This window comes from Oryctolagus cuniculus, chromosome 9 (assembly GCF_051225735.1).
Source record: "Oryctolagus cuniculus isolate XC-2025 breed Fujian yellow rabbit chromosome 9, ASM5122573v1, whole genome shotgun sequence".
NCBI classification, from domain to species: Eukaryota; Metazoa; Chordata; class Mammalia; order Lagomorpha; family Leporidae; genus Oryctolagus; species Oryctolagus cuniculus.
The window spans coordinates 135643701-135659447 of NC_142875.1; the positions used below are offsets into that span (position 1 = coordinate 135643701).

The following is a 15747-nucleotide window of genomic DNA, read 5'->3' on the forward strand; positions in this document are numbered from 1 at the left end:
ATTGCTCACTGCACTGGCCCCACCAGGGGCCACCAAGACGTGGTCTCCTCCTCTGACCAAGAAATGCAAACAGCAACCCTGCTGACAATGTGCTTGTTGCTAATCCAGGGCCAGTGGGAGCCACGGATGATCATGCCTCCGTTGCCTAGCATAGTTCTCACCAGTTGTGCTCTGGCAAAAGACTGCATTCAAGGTCATTTTCCTTTGCGAGAGTCTTCCAAGTGAGAGAGAAAGAGCAAGGAGGGAGATCGGTGGGCGGGAAGAGCACGTGCGCTCCCTGCAGCCTTGGCACTGCTTCCTGGTGTGGTTCCCAGCCCAGTCTCTCCCCATATTCTACACTGAAGTGCCGCAGGTTCACTGGGGTCAGTGCTTTGGGTTTTCTGTGCTTCCAAATGACGTGTCAGCTTGCAGGAAGTCCTCCCTTGTGTGTTTTGTTTCCCTGTTCACCAGCAGAAGAGGGTGCTGGGACCACTCGAGAGCAGCATCCATGACCAGCAAGAGGCTTGCGCACTCTGGAGACAGGGCAGACTCCCCACCACCGCCTTGTCATTCTTGCTTGTTCATTTCTCTTCGCAGCCCGGAATGACCCACAGATCCCAGGAGGCTCTGTCTCACTTCACTCTCATGCTCTCATTCTCTAGTAACCAGGGTCCTCCTTCACCAGGGTTCTCCTTCACCAGAGTTCTCCTTCACCAGGGTTCTCCTTAACCAGGTTCTGCATCAACTGGAGTTCTCTTTAACCAGAGTGCTCCTTTACCAGGGTCCTCGTTAACCAGGGTCCTCCTTCCCCAGAGTTCTCCTTCACCAGAGTTCTCCTTTACCAGGGTTCTCCTTAACCAGGTTCTGCATCAACTGGAGTTCTCCTTAACCAGAGCTCTCCTTAACCAGAGTGCTCCTTTACCAGGGTCCTCGTTAACCAGGGTTCTCCTTAACCAGGTTCTGCATCAACCAAAATTCTCTTTAACCAGAGCTCTCCTTAACCAGAGTTCTCCTTAACCAGAGTTCTCCTTAACCAGGGTTCTGCATCAACCAGAATTCCCCTTAACCAGAGTTTTCCTTAGCCAGGTTCTATCTTAACCAGGATTCTCTTTAACCAGAGCTCTCCTTAACCAGGTTCCACATTAACCAGGATTCTCTTTAACTAGAATTCTCTTTAACCAGAGTTCTCCTTAACCAGCATTCCCCTTAAACAGTGTTTTCCTTAACCAGGGTTCTGCATTAACCAGAATTCTCTTTAACCAGGGTTCTCCTTAACCAGGGTTCTACTTAACCAGGGTTCTCTTTAACTAGCATTCTCTTGAATCAGTCCTCCTTAGACAGGGTTCTTCTTAACCAGAGTTCTCCTTAACGAGTATTCCCCTTAACCAGGGTTCCCCTTAACCAGTGTTCTCCTTAACCAGGGTTCCCCTTAACCAGTGTTCTCCTTAACCAGGGTTCCCCTTAACCAATGTTCTCTTTAACCAGGATTCTCCTTAACCAGGATTCTCCTTAACCAGGGTTCTCCTTAACCAGGGTTCCCCTTAACCAGGATTCCCCTTAACCAGTGTTCTCTTTAACCAGGATTCTCCTTAACCAGGGTTCTCCTTAACCAGTGTTCCCCTTAACCAGTGTTCTCTTTAACCAGGATTCTCCTTAACCAGGGTTCTCCTTAACCAGTGTTCTCCTTAACCAGGATTCTCCTTAACCAGGGTTCTCCTTAACCAGGTTCTCCTTAACCAGGGTTCCCCTTAACCAGGGTTTTCCTTAACCAGCATTCTCAGCAGAGTAGGCTGGACGTGGTATCTCATAAAAAATTCGGGCACTGTGTTTTTAGCCCAGCTTTATCGGCTGTGTACAGCTAACTTGTGAATAAATTTACCTTTTTATATTGAGGAGTTAATGGTTCTGTATCTCTAATATTTTGTTCATTAATTTTTTCTTATTTAAGATATATCAACTATGAACTGACCATAATCATCTGGTGAATGTTCAGTAATTAACAGAACGTGCATAGTAATGCCTGGGATCTGTCCGAAATGCTTCCTCGAATTTGGTGTGTTCTTTCTTCGCCTGCTAACTATGAGCTTCCCTTGCTTCTTCCACTGAAATCCAAGAAAAACATCCTCCCTTGCTCCTGTTTCCCTTCCTTCCAAGAGTTTTGCCTTGGCTGCAGGGATACGGCCTGTGGAAATTGGGAATTAATTTTCTACTGATGCCTGAATCTACCTCGTCAAGTCTTCTATTGCTGGGCTCAGCGTGGCGATGAGTGCAGGTGCACAGGACAGGAGGCTGGCGTGTGTGCTCCCTGGTCGGCTGCCTGCAGAGATGCTAACTTGGTTAAGAGAAGGACTTGCTTAAGTGTATCTTAAGTGTATCTTGCTTAAGTGTATCCTAAGTGTATCTCTCCACTTTCTGTTCTGACACAATACCTGCTATTATGGAGTTCATGTTTTTTAAAAGTAGCCAAACAAACTTCGAGAAATTTACCCTGTAGTCATCAGCTCTCGCGAATGTGAGAGAGGTGTAGACGCAGATAGCTTCTGTACTGGTTTCTTATTACCACAGTAAAAAGCAAATCAAGAGATAGCAATGGCAGCTTAATATTGACTTGCACGCCTACTGCTGCCTGACGTATGTAAGGCCAGCACCACAGCGGAAGCGGACATGGCTGTCAGCTGGCTACAGGGGGACGTCCAGGGCAAATGCTTGCGCAAAGTTGGTTTTTGGGGTCATGCTGCTTTGCAGCAAAGCGAATCACTAATGTGTTCTGTGTTGATTTTCTGTGACAGGACTGGGAGTTCCCGCATTTCATGGGTGACGTGGACGTCAATCTCCCTGGGCTGCACACCCCTCACATGCAGTTCAAGATCCCTTTCTTCCAGAAGATCTTCAAGGAGGAATACCGCATCCACATCACAGGTACATCACCATACCACACCCACATCCCGGTACATCACCACACCACACCACATCCCAGTACATCACCACACCACACCACATCCCAGTACATCACCACACCACACCCACATCCCAGTACATCACCACACCACACCCACATCCCAGTACATCACCACACCACATCCCAGTACATCACCACACCACATCCCAGTACATCACCACACCACATCCCAGTACATCACCACACCACACCACATCACAGGTGCATCACCACACCACACCACATCCCAGTACATCACCACACCCACATCCCAGTACATCACCACACCACACCCACATCATAGGTACATCACCACACCACACCACATCCCAGTACATCACCACACCACACCCATATCCCGGTACATCACCATACCACACCACATCCCAGTACATCACCACACCACACCACATCCCGGTACATCCCCACACCACACCCACATCCCGGTACATCACCACACCACACCCACATCATAGGTACATCACCACACCACACCACATCCCAGTACATCACCACACCACACCACATCCCAGTACATCACCACACCACACCACATCCCAGTACATCACCACACCACACCCACATCCCAGTACATCACCACACCACACCACATCCCGGTACATCACCACACCACACCCACATCCCAGTACATCACCACACCACACCCACATCCCGGTACATCACCACACCACACCACATCCCGGTACATCACCACACCACACCCACATCCCGGTACATCACCACACCACACCACATCCCGGTACATCACCACACCACACCACATCCCGGTACATCACCACACCACACCACATCCCGGTACATCACCACACCACGCCCACATCCCGGTACATCACCACACCACACCACATCCCGGTACATCACCACACCACACCACATCCCAGTACATCACCACACCACACCCACATCCCAGTACTTCACCACACCACACCACATCCCAGTACATCACCACACCCACATCCCAGTACATCACCACACCACATCCCAGTACATCACCACACCACACCACATCACAGTACATCACCACACCACACCCACATCCCAGTACATCACCACACCACACCCACATCCCAGTACATCACAACTCTGAGCATGGCTGGGTGGCCTCCATGTGAGCCGGGGCTCTGGGGAGCACCCACAGAATCTCTGCTCTCAGAGAGTGCCTGGTGGCTCCCCACCTGTGGTCCTGTCCTCGCATCATTCTGGGGTCCGGACTGCCAGTGGCTTTGACAGTGTCACCGCTCAAACCAGCAGGCAGATACAAAGGAAGAGAATGGAGAAAATGAGTAAGGAGGGGTGCTGGTTTCTCTTTTTATGTGAAAGGCAGAGTGACAGAGAGGAGGAGACAGGGAAGGAGATTTTGCATTGCTGGTTCGACCCTCTCCCAAATCACCTAGCTGGGGCTGGGCCAGGCCAGGTCTTCCTTGTTGAGTGGCAGGGACTCAAGCACGTGGGCCATCCTCTGCTGCTTCCCAGGTGCATTAGCAGGGAGCTGGATTGGAAGTGGAGCAGCCAGGACTCCAACGGGCGCTCCTGTGGGCTGTAGGTGTCCTAAGTGGCGGCCTGACGTGCTGCACCACAGTGCCTGCCCTGGCTTCCCTGACTCTTCACGGCCTGGCCTGGGAGAGTCCCATCTCCTGCACTGCACGCTGCCGGCAGTGACGGGTAGAGGGCCTCTCGTGCAGCTGAGAACAGACGTGCAGTCCTCAGGGGGCAGCCGCTTCCGGACTCAGGCCTGGTGTTGGGGACGCGATCAGCAGAGGGGCAGGACGAGCCTGTTGTGTGTGAGCTCTGCTGCGCTCCAGGTACTGCTCTGTTGGGTCCCGTTTGGTCAGTGTGCGTTTCCAGCAGGGATTCCTTGTGCCTCTTCACTTACTGTGGAGATGGAAGCAGCAGGGTTCTGGCGCTCGCCCCAGCCTGCGTGCGCCTACAACTTGGGTCCTTTCCCACCTGATGTCCTTAAGTTCAGGTGGGTGCTGAGCTGAGGTCTGTGTCAGGGTGTTCTCAGGGATCCCCAGATTACTTCATTTTCAGATAATTCCTGCTTTAGAAATGGCTCCGTGTGATGGATTACAATCTCCTTTCACAAAACCCCCATCACTTGCATCTGACGTAGGCGTCTCCCAAGGCTGTGCTGTCTGTGCAGCTCATTGTCTGCTCATTGTCACAGCGGAGGGATGGCATCGGCGCCCTCGCCGTGGCCTTGCACACATGACCGTCCTGAGTCTCAGGGACAGTGGCCCGGGCTCTCACACCTGCCGTCCTAAAGACCGCAGAGGAAGTCTGTGCTTACGCCACCGTCTGTGCTGCCGATTAAAAATAGCCGAGCTCAGAACACATGAACATCTGAGTCCCGCAAAAAATAAATTAAAAAAAAAAAAAACCTTCCGATTCCCAGTGAGAAAGCTGTGCGGTGAGCACGAGGTGTTCTTCCCAGACTGGAGAGTGAGCTCATGAGCAGGGCGGCTGTGCCGGTCCCTCCCCTCCTCCATTGAATGAAGCCCATCTATTAAATTCAGCGAGTAAATCCAGCAGTTGGAGTTCAGGTCACATCTCGAGGTTTGAGAGTCCCCACTCAGTCTCCACAGCGTGCAGCCCTCCCCGACGCTAAAACAGCCACCACACACATGGAGTTCATGTCCCTCCGGGGGGCCCTTGCCTAGGCCATCTGTTCCTGCTGCCCGCTCTGGTCCCTGGCTGTCACTGCACTAATATTGTCTCTGACAGTCTCAAAACGCCTGTCAGAAATGTATCACTTAACTGCAGAACACCAGGGTTAAAAATAAAAAAAGAGAGAGAGAGAAAGAGAACTACAGGCCACATTGGTAGGGAAAAAATTGGGCTGTTAAAGATATTTCATTTGGTGCTAGTTTGTGTGGCCTTGTTACACTCGTATGCTCTGTGATTTATGTAGCCAGGGTGGATGCTGGGTTTGTGGTGCTCTGAGGTTTACCCAATCAGAATGCTCTGTTAAGAGTGTGAAAACAAAATTACATCTAAAAATTATAGTTAGTGCCTTGGAAGGGAGCCATGCATGCAGACAGCCTGAAGCTCCGTCATTAGCATTAGGGCCACTTAGGGGGAACTAAACACACATGCCCTGCTAAGGATTGTTTTCCCAAAACGTGAAAGGATGGGAGGTATGTAGCCTTGTGGCTAAACTGCCAGCATCCCGGGTGGCACGCCCAGGTTTCCTTCTCCGCTCTGGCTGCTGACTCCGACTTCCTGCTGACGGGGATCCTGAGAGGCAGCAGGTTCCCTGCTCCGCAGGTGGGAGACCTGGACTGAGCTCCTGGCTCCTGGCTTTGGCCTGGCCCAGCTGTGACTTTTGCATGCATTTGGGAAGTGAACCAGAGAACGGAAGCTGTCTCACCTTCTCTGTCTTTCTGCCTTCTAAATAAATATAACTTGTATATGTTTTCCAGGAAGAAGGACTAGTTGTGTTTAGTAACGCAGACTGCATGTGAATGAGGATTGCCAGAAGGTGGGGAAATAATGCAGGCTTTGGCAGAGCTTTTGCCAAATCCCAGGGGAAATGCTATAAACACACACTCCCCAGCCCCTCCCGAGTGGTTCCAGCCCAGCAGGTCTGGCCCAGGGCCAGGGAACAAGGCTTCAGGAATGCTTCCCAGGCACTAAGGGAGACCAGGCTGCCCTGTGTGACTAAAGAAGCCACAGGTGAGGTCTGAGGGTCTCCCTGCTGAGCCATGCACATGGGGGAGGGCCAGAGCTGTGGGGAGAGCTGCCTGGATTCTGTACATAAATTTAAGATAGCACGTGGGGGCTGTGGGCTGATGGGCTCCACCTACAGCCGTGTGGAAACCCAGTGGGGTCTCTCACGTCCCCAGACCCGTGGCAGGTGTTCCTGCAAAAATGGCTGTGGTTTGCAGGTGGAAGGGAGTCAGTGCCACCCCCTTCCCCTTCTGCTCTGTTTCTGTCACCCTCTCTGCTCTGTAATCAGCTGCAGGGGTGGGGCCGCTGCACCTGCACACCGCGGTCTGGTCTCCTGGGGAGGCCTTTGGCTCTACCTGACGTGGGAGACAGTTGTGAGAACACCCAGACTCCACTTCCAAAGTGCACTGTGGTTTTCTGTCGTCGGTAGCCTGCCAGTATCCACACCCGGTGTCCAGTGCTCAGTGCTGATGGGCCTGCTTTGTTTCTTGGGGCAACTTCAAAACTTACCTTGCTAAGCACGTGCAGTGGCTCCACTGGGGTTCTTTAGTTTGGAGCTCTCTGCATCCCTCCATGGATCATTAGGTTGCCCTGATGATTAGGTCGCTGCAGAGATTTGTCAGCCACGCACCCAGAATCCAGTGCCTGGCTGGGCACAGCCTAGAACCCTCGCCTGCCTGTGCTGTCTTGAAGAAGCAGTGTTCCTCCCACCTCGGCTTTCTCCTGTTTTCATGCGTGATGGTTAAAGCCCAAAGCCAAAGCCCAGGCCAAGGAGGGTGGGTGGACCATGAGGCAATCCACGATGGGGCCTGCCAGGTGCTGGAGCCGGGACCCAGGAGCCCAGGAGGAGTTCTGTGCAGAGCAGGCCTGGGAGACCATAGCACACCCACGCAGGGGCTCCCAGGGGCTTCGTCTGCCTCTGTTTGTCCAGGACTGTAAGATCCCAGACGAGGCCAGCCAGGACTGCCTTCATCAGAGACGGCCCCACCCCACTGTGGAAATGACATTCAGTGCACGGGAAAGCAGTGATGCCAAAGGCTTGCCCGGGCTCTGGCTCTGCCACATGCGGCCTCATCAAATCCCTCCACCTCGCAGAGGCCCAGTGTCTCATCCATTAAGTGGGAGCGGCGTGACTGTGGGAACTAACTCCGTGAGCCCGTGCCTGGGCTGCATTCCCGGCAGGTGTTCTGCGCTGGTGCCTGTGAGCTGCCATTTTGGAAGCTGGGCTTATAAAAATCAGCCATCTCTCTCCAGTGTTGCTTTGCCCAGGGTCTGTGTGTCCTTGCTGGCCCTAGAAGGGAGCTGCCTCGTTGTCATCCACACACACATACGTGAGCGTTTTACAGTAAAGCCTCGTGCTCTTCAAAGCCAGAGGGAGGCTTCCAGCGCAGGAGTAATCCCGCAGTTTGAGAGATGGGTCGGTTTCCAGTGCACAGTCCTCGCTGTGTCCTGCGGCCTCCCAGGTGACGGGGACTCCAGCCCTCACTCTGTGTGTGTCTGGGTGCATCATCACCATCTGCGTCTTGGTGAGCAGACGTTTTCTGAGTTGCACTGTGTTGAAAACTGAGCTAGGATCTGGGAGCAGACAGTGAGTGTGACACAGTTCCCGGTCTCAGCAGTGTCGTAGCCTGCGGTGTACAGCAGGTGACTGGGATGTAGTTGCCGCACAGTTAAGGTGCACACTAGAGCCTGCTGCTTCTCGCCCACGGTGCTGGTCCCGCCTCCCTCCATCCCCCGTCCCTGACTGCTATTAATCAGTGTTCCATGTTCACATCGGTCACCTCTTAAACTTCCCAAATAAGGATTACCTGTTCATAAAAAAATGGAAAGAGCTTGAACAACAAATAAAAAGGTGAAAGAGTTTTGAGAATGAGGTCGTAGCCCAGTGATCATGTGGTTAGCTGCCTGGCTTCTTCCTTCTGTGTTCGCAATCTCAAAGGACTGCTCCTACAGGAGTGGCCAACCACTTAGCGAGTGTTGATGCGAGAGAGGTGCTTGGAGAAGCTGCATCAGTCTGCTTTTAAGCCTTGGAAGGTACTTCACTAATCCAAATAATTATCCATTCATAAATCTGTAAGTAAATGTCTTCCTTTTACTGAATGGGCATCTCAGGGCCTAAGCACTTAGAGCAGCCTCATACCCCTAGATCACATGGGGAGACTTGACGAGACGCTAACTCCGTGGGCCCAGTTTTCACTGCTCAGCTAGGAATGAGACTGCTACAGCAAACTGTGTGTTTCCTTGATTTACCCAAAACCCGTGTTCTTCAAGGCCATGGTTCCCAGGTGTCCCATGGTGGATGCTAGGTGACCCAGTGGAGCACCCACACAGACTGTGTGAGTCTGGCCAGCTGGTGCCTCTCGGATGTACGGAAGCTCAGTCACAGTGCTCGCTGCGACTCTGCAGAGTAGAGACTTCAGGATATTAACATTGCGCATTGACTCCGCGCACGTGGCAGTGGGAACACCTGTGCTGCGCAGTCTCTCTTGAGTTGAAGAGAACAGTGCCTTCCCCCACACTGCCAGCATGTACTTGTGAAGAGAGGGTGATATTTAGTGAAGAATCCTTTTAAAATTAACTACCCCAGGATTCTCTAAACTCCCACAAAGAGAAAAGATAGAATCTCCATTCTACCATGATTTTCGACAGTAATGCTCATTCGAAGCACTAGGTTTAAGAGAGAAGTGATGCATCCCACCAGCCCATGTGTGGTTCTTCACTAGGGAGGCAGTGAGATTAAAGAGGTGACGCAGGGATTCTCGCAGCTGTGCACCGGGCGGGGGCCGTGCAGGAGCGCTGCTGTGGGGAACGTGGAGACCCCAAGCCGCTCCTCCCTCTGATCGCGTGTGCATGGCAGCATGCGCGGGGAACGGGGCCGTGGGAGGGCTTTCTGCTCCGTTCTTGTGTGTGCCTTGTATCCCTGGCATGTGGGTCATCGCAGGGACTCAGATGTGCTGCTTTTAGGGTAAACGGCGTTTCTCAGAGCCCAGATTTTTTGTTAAGGACATGTTCCCCACCTGCAAGTGGTGCCCCCAGCCTTTCTGCTCCAGTGGTTAGGTTGCCCGGCACATCATGAAACTTTAGGGTGCCAGCAGCATTTATCTCGCAGCCTCATCAGGAAGGCTGAGGGGCTGCGAAGAAGCTTTCCGGCCGGCACATCTCAACTCCCTGTCTTTACAGACAGGAAGGAGGGTTGGAGCTGCCCCGCCTGCCTTTGTCTTCTGGTCTGACTACCTCTTCCAGGGCCCCCTGAGGGGGCCCGCGTTGTGTAAGACCGCTGTCTGAAATGCTGGCATCCAGCCAGCATCCTTATGGGCACTGGTTCAAGTCCCAGCTACTCCACTTCCAACGAGCTCTGCTCTCTGCTATGGCCTGGGGAAGCAGGAGAAGATGGTCCAAGTCCTTGGGCTCCTGCACCCATGTGGGAGAACTGGAAGAAGCTCCTGGCTCCTGGCTTCAGATTGGCCCAGCTCCAGCCATTGTGGCCATTTTGAACCAGCAGATGGAAGACCTCTCTCTCTCTGGATGTTTCTGCCCCTCTGTAACTCTGGCATTTTTAAAAATAAAAGATAAAAATGGACTGTCTGCAGGAGGAGAAAACACTGAGAGGGTGACAGAGCTTGGCATAGGGAGAAGGGAGACTGGTGACAGAGGAAGCAGCACCCTGGCTGTGTGCGAGTGGAGGCCTGGGACAGAGGCTGCGTCAGGTGGCCCAGGAGAAAGGCTGGTGACAGAGGAAGCAGCACCCTGGCTGCGTGCGAGTGGAGACCTGGGACAGAGGCTGTGTCAGGTGGCCCAGGACAGGAACGAGAAGCAGCATCTGGGTTCTGCAGGGCAGCTGTGGTGGTGGGGAGGGTGTCTGAGATGAGCAGGGGCCTGCCTCCCTCCACACCAGCCCCTGAGCCTCGCCCCTACACTGTCCCCAGAGAGAGCAGTTAGCCCCCAGAGCTGTTTCCATAGAAGACCATTGCCCGGGGCCAAGGCCACAGCGAGCTGCAGTCCCCTGCCCCTGGCTGGCAGTCTGAACACCGCAGCCGCTGACTACAGAGCGTGTCTCCATGGAGCTGCTCCCCGGTGCCCTGGCATCTCTGGCCTCCTGTTTGCTGCCTGCAGGTGCAGTGGTCAGTGACTGAGCAGGTGAGCACCGTCAGGATACGTGTTCGTCACAGCCCTGCCACACCCTTCCCGCCTCCCCTGTATCACCAGGGTTCTGTATTCTCTCCACGGAAGACATTGGAGAAATCACACCACCCGAATTTTTGGCAAACAGTTTATTTCAGACAGCTTTCAAAAATGAGCTTGCATTGTATCCTTCTATGAAAAAGCACCCTGCAAGGTAGTTACACTGGCATTATCCTTCATTTCACGGAATAAGAAAATTGGATTCTTTACACAGCTAGCAAGGAGCAGGGTTGGTGGGGGGAGGCAGAAGCCGAGCGCTGAGAAACTGCTGGTTCCGTTCCCCCAGCTTGGGAACAGAATCTTCTATGTGGTCTGGACTGGTACGGTCTGTCACCCAGGGCACTTCTGTCTGTCTAGCGGACGGCATGTCTCTTGGCTGGACTTGTGCCTGCCTCAAAGGCTGGAGATGGGCTGGTGCAGGGGCCGGCCCAGCCGACCCCATGGACGGAGGCGCCTGAACCTTTGGCCGCTCCTGCATCCATAGTCGGGGAAACCCCAGAGCGACAGTGCGGAGTGACAGTGGCGCCGGGCCGGCCCCGTGCAGGACGCCGGGTGCAGAGACAGCTGCGGAGCCCGGAGAGCAGGTTTTTGCTGGCCGCCGTGGTTGGCCTCTGCAGGGCAGCTGCTCCGGCAAGAAAGCATCCTCCTCCCCCTGATTCTGTGCCGTGTGTCCAGTCCCTGCTGTCCTGCTCCCCTGCACACAGGGAACCCTGTGGAACTGTCGCCCCATCCATGCGTCTATGACAAGGAAAAACCCACATTGCTTCCCCGGCTCCTTGTGAGGCCGGAAAGTGGTGGTACTCATCGCCCGAGCCCAAGGACCTGCTGCTGCAGCCTGACCCTGTTCCCAGTGCTTGGGGGAGCCCCAGCCTCCTCCTGTCACAGAACCACAGATCCGTGTCTCATTCTCGCCAGATGCAGCCCCTCGGCGCCCGTCGTCCTCCCTCTCCCAGGCCCCCTCTCAGCTCCTCCCTTCCTCCTCATCTCCTGGCTTTCTGCACGCTCCTCCACCTGCAGCATAAACAACAGATAAACTCAGCCTCTTCCAAGCCACGCGTCTTGCTCTTCGTCCAGAGGCCCTGTGCGTTGCTGCCTCTTCCAGCACCCCTGCAGGAGAGGCGCCCCTGTGTGCCGAGCCCGGCTCTCGGCGTCTGTGGCACCTGCACTTTCACCCTTATTCTTGCATGTGGCCTCCTCTGGGTGTTGTTGCGTGGCGTCTCTGTCCTGTTTCCCCAGCAGCGAGAGGGCTTCTCTCCAGGAGGCAGGTGCAGCGGCCTCTCCCGAGGCGTGCCGCGCAGTGCGTGCTGGCGCGCTGTTTCCCGGTCACCCCAGCTAGACGGTCACGTGGGCTGTTGTTTCCAGACAGGAGGGCATAGGGATAGCATTGACCCTGGGAAGTTCAAGACGCTCCTGAGACCTGTAGGGCTCGAACAGGTTGTCGCTCAGAATCAACCACGAGGCAAAGTTAGGAAGTGGTTTAGGGAACTAAACCTCAGGAGAGCAGGTGGGACTTTGTCGTGCCAGTGGAGAAATAGCCGAGGCTCGGAGAGGCAGCAGTTGCCAATCTCTGCCGTGTGCCAGGGACGCGCGTGCTGTCTGATGGTCTCCCCAAATGCTCCCAGTTTCGTTAGTGCTGTTCTCTGCATGTACTCAGAGCTGTAAGGGCTTCGGCCACACAGCTGCTGTCAGGGTTGATACCCTGATTTCTCGCCTATGATAGGAACATGAAAGTAAGTGCTGGTTTTGATGATGATAAAATGCCTCTCTAAAATCAGTGTTTAGATATGTTTATATAGTTCTGTATTCTTTTAGAGAGTATTTTTGAAATACATTATCGTGTGAAGCACTGTCTTAATAATCCTCAATTCTATTTTATTCAAATACAAAAGAAAATAATTTTGGCATATTACATAAAACTTCTAGGTTCTTCTAGAACCTGTGACTTGAGCACACCCTTGAAGTGAATATTGATATGTTATTGTGATAGACTTGCTACTGTGAAAGTTGCAATAAATTATGATCAATATTGTAAGGGAATCTGGCATCCCTTCAAGGTTTCTCCATGTTCATTGCAGATATATATCATCACATGATAGTTTATCACTAACCAAAGATCTTATTTAGATAAGATTTTATATACGACAAAGAAATCACTGTTAGAGTCTCTCTAGATCATCTCTTTTAATAAAAGCAGCTCACTAGCTTTGGTTACAGTTATACGTCTGACCAGTGTGTTCTCTGGTGAAAATGTGCTGCAATTACTTTTAGTCCTGAATTGAATGCTCAAGGATTATTGATCTGAGTCACATCAACTAATGGTTTAATCAACAGGTCACCTACAGACAGCAATATGAATTCAGTTGATATACTGCTGTGCTTGCATTGCAAAATGATTTATTTCTTGCCCAGACATAATTATAGAACTGTAAGAGACGTTCAGTCACACAGAGGACTTTTCTAATTGAAATGTTTATGTGGAGCCAAACGTGAGTGTGGCTGCAGTGCCTGGAAACACAGAGAGTGGCTCCGGTCAGTAGAAGTGCCTGAGCCCCATGGCCTTTTCATACGCCTGGAGTCCATTTAGTAAATTCCGCTCACCAATGCACTTAATGCTAGCGTAGTCCCCTCAATGATCAGGCGTTGACAGGCCCAAAACATTAGCAACACGTCATGTTGTGTACCCGTATCTTCATTTTTTTGACGAAAACCCTAGTGCACCCTGTTGCGTCTTTGGTTAATTGCAGTATTTCTTTTTTCAATGCAGGTAAATGGTTTAACTATGGAATTATCTTCCTCGTCTTGATTTTGGATCTTAATATGTGGAAGAACCAAATATTCTATAAACCTCATGAATATGGCCAGTATATCGGCCCAGGGCAGAAGATCTACACCGTGAAAGATTCGGAGAGCTTGAAGGACTTGAACAGAACCAGGCTCTCCTGGGAGTGGCGGTCCAATCACACCAACCCACGGACGAATAAAACGTACGTGGAGGGAGACATGTTCCTGCACAGCAGGTTCATAGGGGCCAGCCTCGACGTCAAGTGCCTGGCTTTTGTTCCCAGCTTGATTGCCTTTGTGTGGTTTGGATTCTTCATCTGGTTCTTCGGACGGTTTCTGAAAAATGAGCAGGGCATGGAGAATCAAGACAAAACGTACACTCGCATGAGAAGGAAGTCTCCCTCGGAACACAGCAAGGACATGGGCATCACCCGGGAGAACACCCAGGCGTCCGTGGAGGACCCGCTGAACGACCCCCCCATGGTGTGCATCGGGCCTGACTTCAATGAGATCGTCTACAAGTCCTCCCACCTGACCTCGGAAAACCTGAGCTCGCACCTGAATGAAGCTGCCAGTGCCACAGAGACCGACCAGGACCCAGTGACGCCCAAAGCCTCCCCCACGAACTAGAGCCCCCCCACTTGGAGACAGCGCAGAAAGCAGCCTTGGGTGCAACTTTAGAACGGTAGTCCCTTCCTTTTGTCACTGTCGGGTTTACGTAGCATTAGGAACACAGACGATGCCACAACGGTGCTCAACATGCTTTTCTAGGACTCCTTGTTTTCTACTTGTATTCTAAGACATGTGCCTCCAGTACGTCCAGACAGACCCCTAGAGGTTGCTTCCACAGTTGCACAAGCTGCTTGCTGACTTCACGGCGCGTAGAAGATCCGCTGACTCCCCGTGTATCTGATGTTCAACCATAGTGGTGCCTTGAGACACTAAACCGTCTCTAACTGTCGCAGGAACGAGCGTGAGACAGCTCTCACCTGTTTCACAGGGCGGTTTTGTACACACTCGTTTTGATCCACCCTTGATGTCTGAGCAGAGAACAGGCATAGCTGAGACGGCTCAGGAAGTCTCTCCGTTCCTCCCTGGGCAGCATCCTCGGTGTCGTTGACAGCTGGGCTGCAGAGAAGCAAGGGGACAACCTTTTCATTTCCATTGGCTGTCGGCCAAATAAGAGTACAGGCGCGAAACTCAGTCCTAGGAGAAATGCAGTCCAGCGTGGGTCACTGCTCATGAAATGCGACTTTCTCCAGCCAGTAATTGCAATTAGGCGATAATACCTAATTATGTTTTCCTAATTAAAGATAAATTGCTACTTGATTAAAAATCCTGCCCTTCACCTTTGGGAACAAAGGTTAAGTGGCACAGTTGGGTGAACTCTCAAATTTATTGGCATTTGCACAAAGCCCTGGGTGAGCGCTTTTAATCACAGGAGGCTGGCAAGGCCACCATCTCCAATATGTGTGCATTTGTCTGCAGATAGGACCCAGGACGGCTGGTGTTGGAAAACGCAGGCCAGCACTGAGCCAGGGAGCTCCTCGGAAGCTTGCGGGGTGGGAGACGCAGTGCATGAAAGCATCTGCCTAGTGTCTTGTTCGGTGTGTACGTGTTTCTGTTTTTAAAGAACTAAACATCGCACATTAATAAATAAGCATACATCAGTAATTATGTGATGTTGTATTTTTTTTGGGGGGTGGGTATCAGTGCTGTGAGGGCTTCGGAGGAATCCATGTGAGTGGGTTTCCTAATGCTTGCCACCTGTGTTCAGATGGCACACACTAAATCGCACCTCATTTTGTTCCATAAATTGATTACACATTTCTTGAGGAGGAAAGGGGATATCAGTTTTAAGGCAAAATTATTCTCCTATCACGTGCTGACATGGCTGCATTTTATCTTCATGATTTTTTAAAGTCCCTCTTCTTTTGATCTATCTGTTTTTACGCTTGCAGCGTGCTGAACTTAGCATGCGTAATCGAACCATGCATTTGCCTGTCATCTGAGAGCCAGCTTTAACAAGCATCTTTCTTCAGTTGTTTACTAAGCAGTTGGAACTGTGCCCCTGCTGTTTCTTTTGCTTTCAGAGCCACGCGTGGTGGTGCTACCTAGAATCATAAGTGTCCCCGACACTAAAAATGCAGAGATAAAGTTCACTGTAAGAACTCCTT

General features: G+C 52.1%; 1 protein-coding gene across 9 annotated transcripts in view; it reads left to right on the plus strand.

The window, feature by feature from the left end:
- Positions 1-15244, plus strand: part of TMEM117 (transmembrane protein 117) — a 471225-nt gene extending 455981 nt beyond the window's left edge. For all 9 annotated transcript variants that reach the window (XM_051850978.3, XM_089304061.1, XM_070049713.2 and 6 more), the window contains 2 exons: positions 2769-2898; positions 13554-15244. In XM_051850978.3, the coding sequence (XP_051706938.2) occupies positions 2769-2898; positions 13554-14200 (777 nt within the window). In that variant the 3' untranslated portion in view covers positions 14201-15244. The remainder of the gene's footprint in view (positions 1-2768; positions 2899-13553) is intronic.
- Positions 15245-15747: the final 503 nt, after the last annotated feature.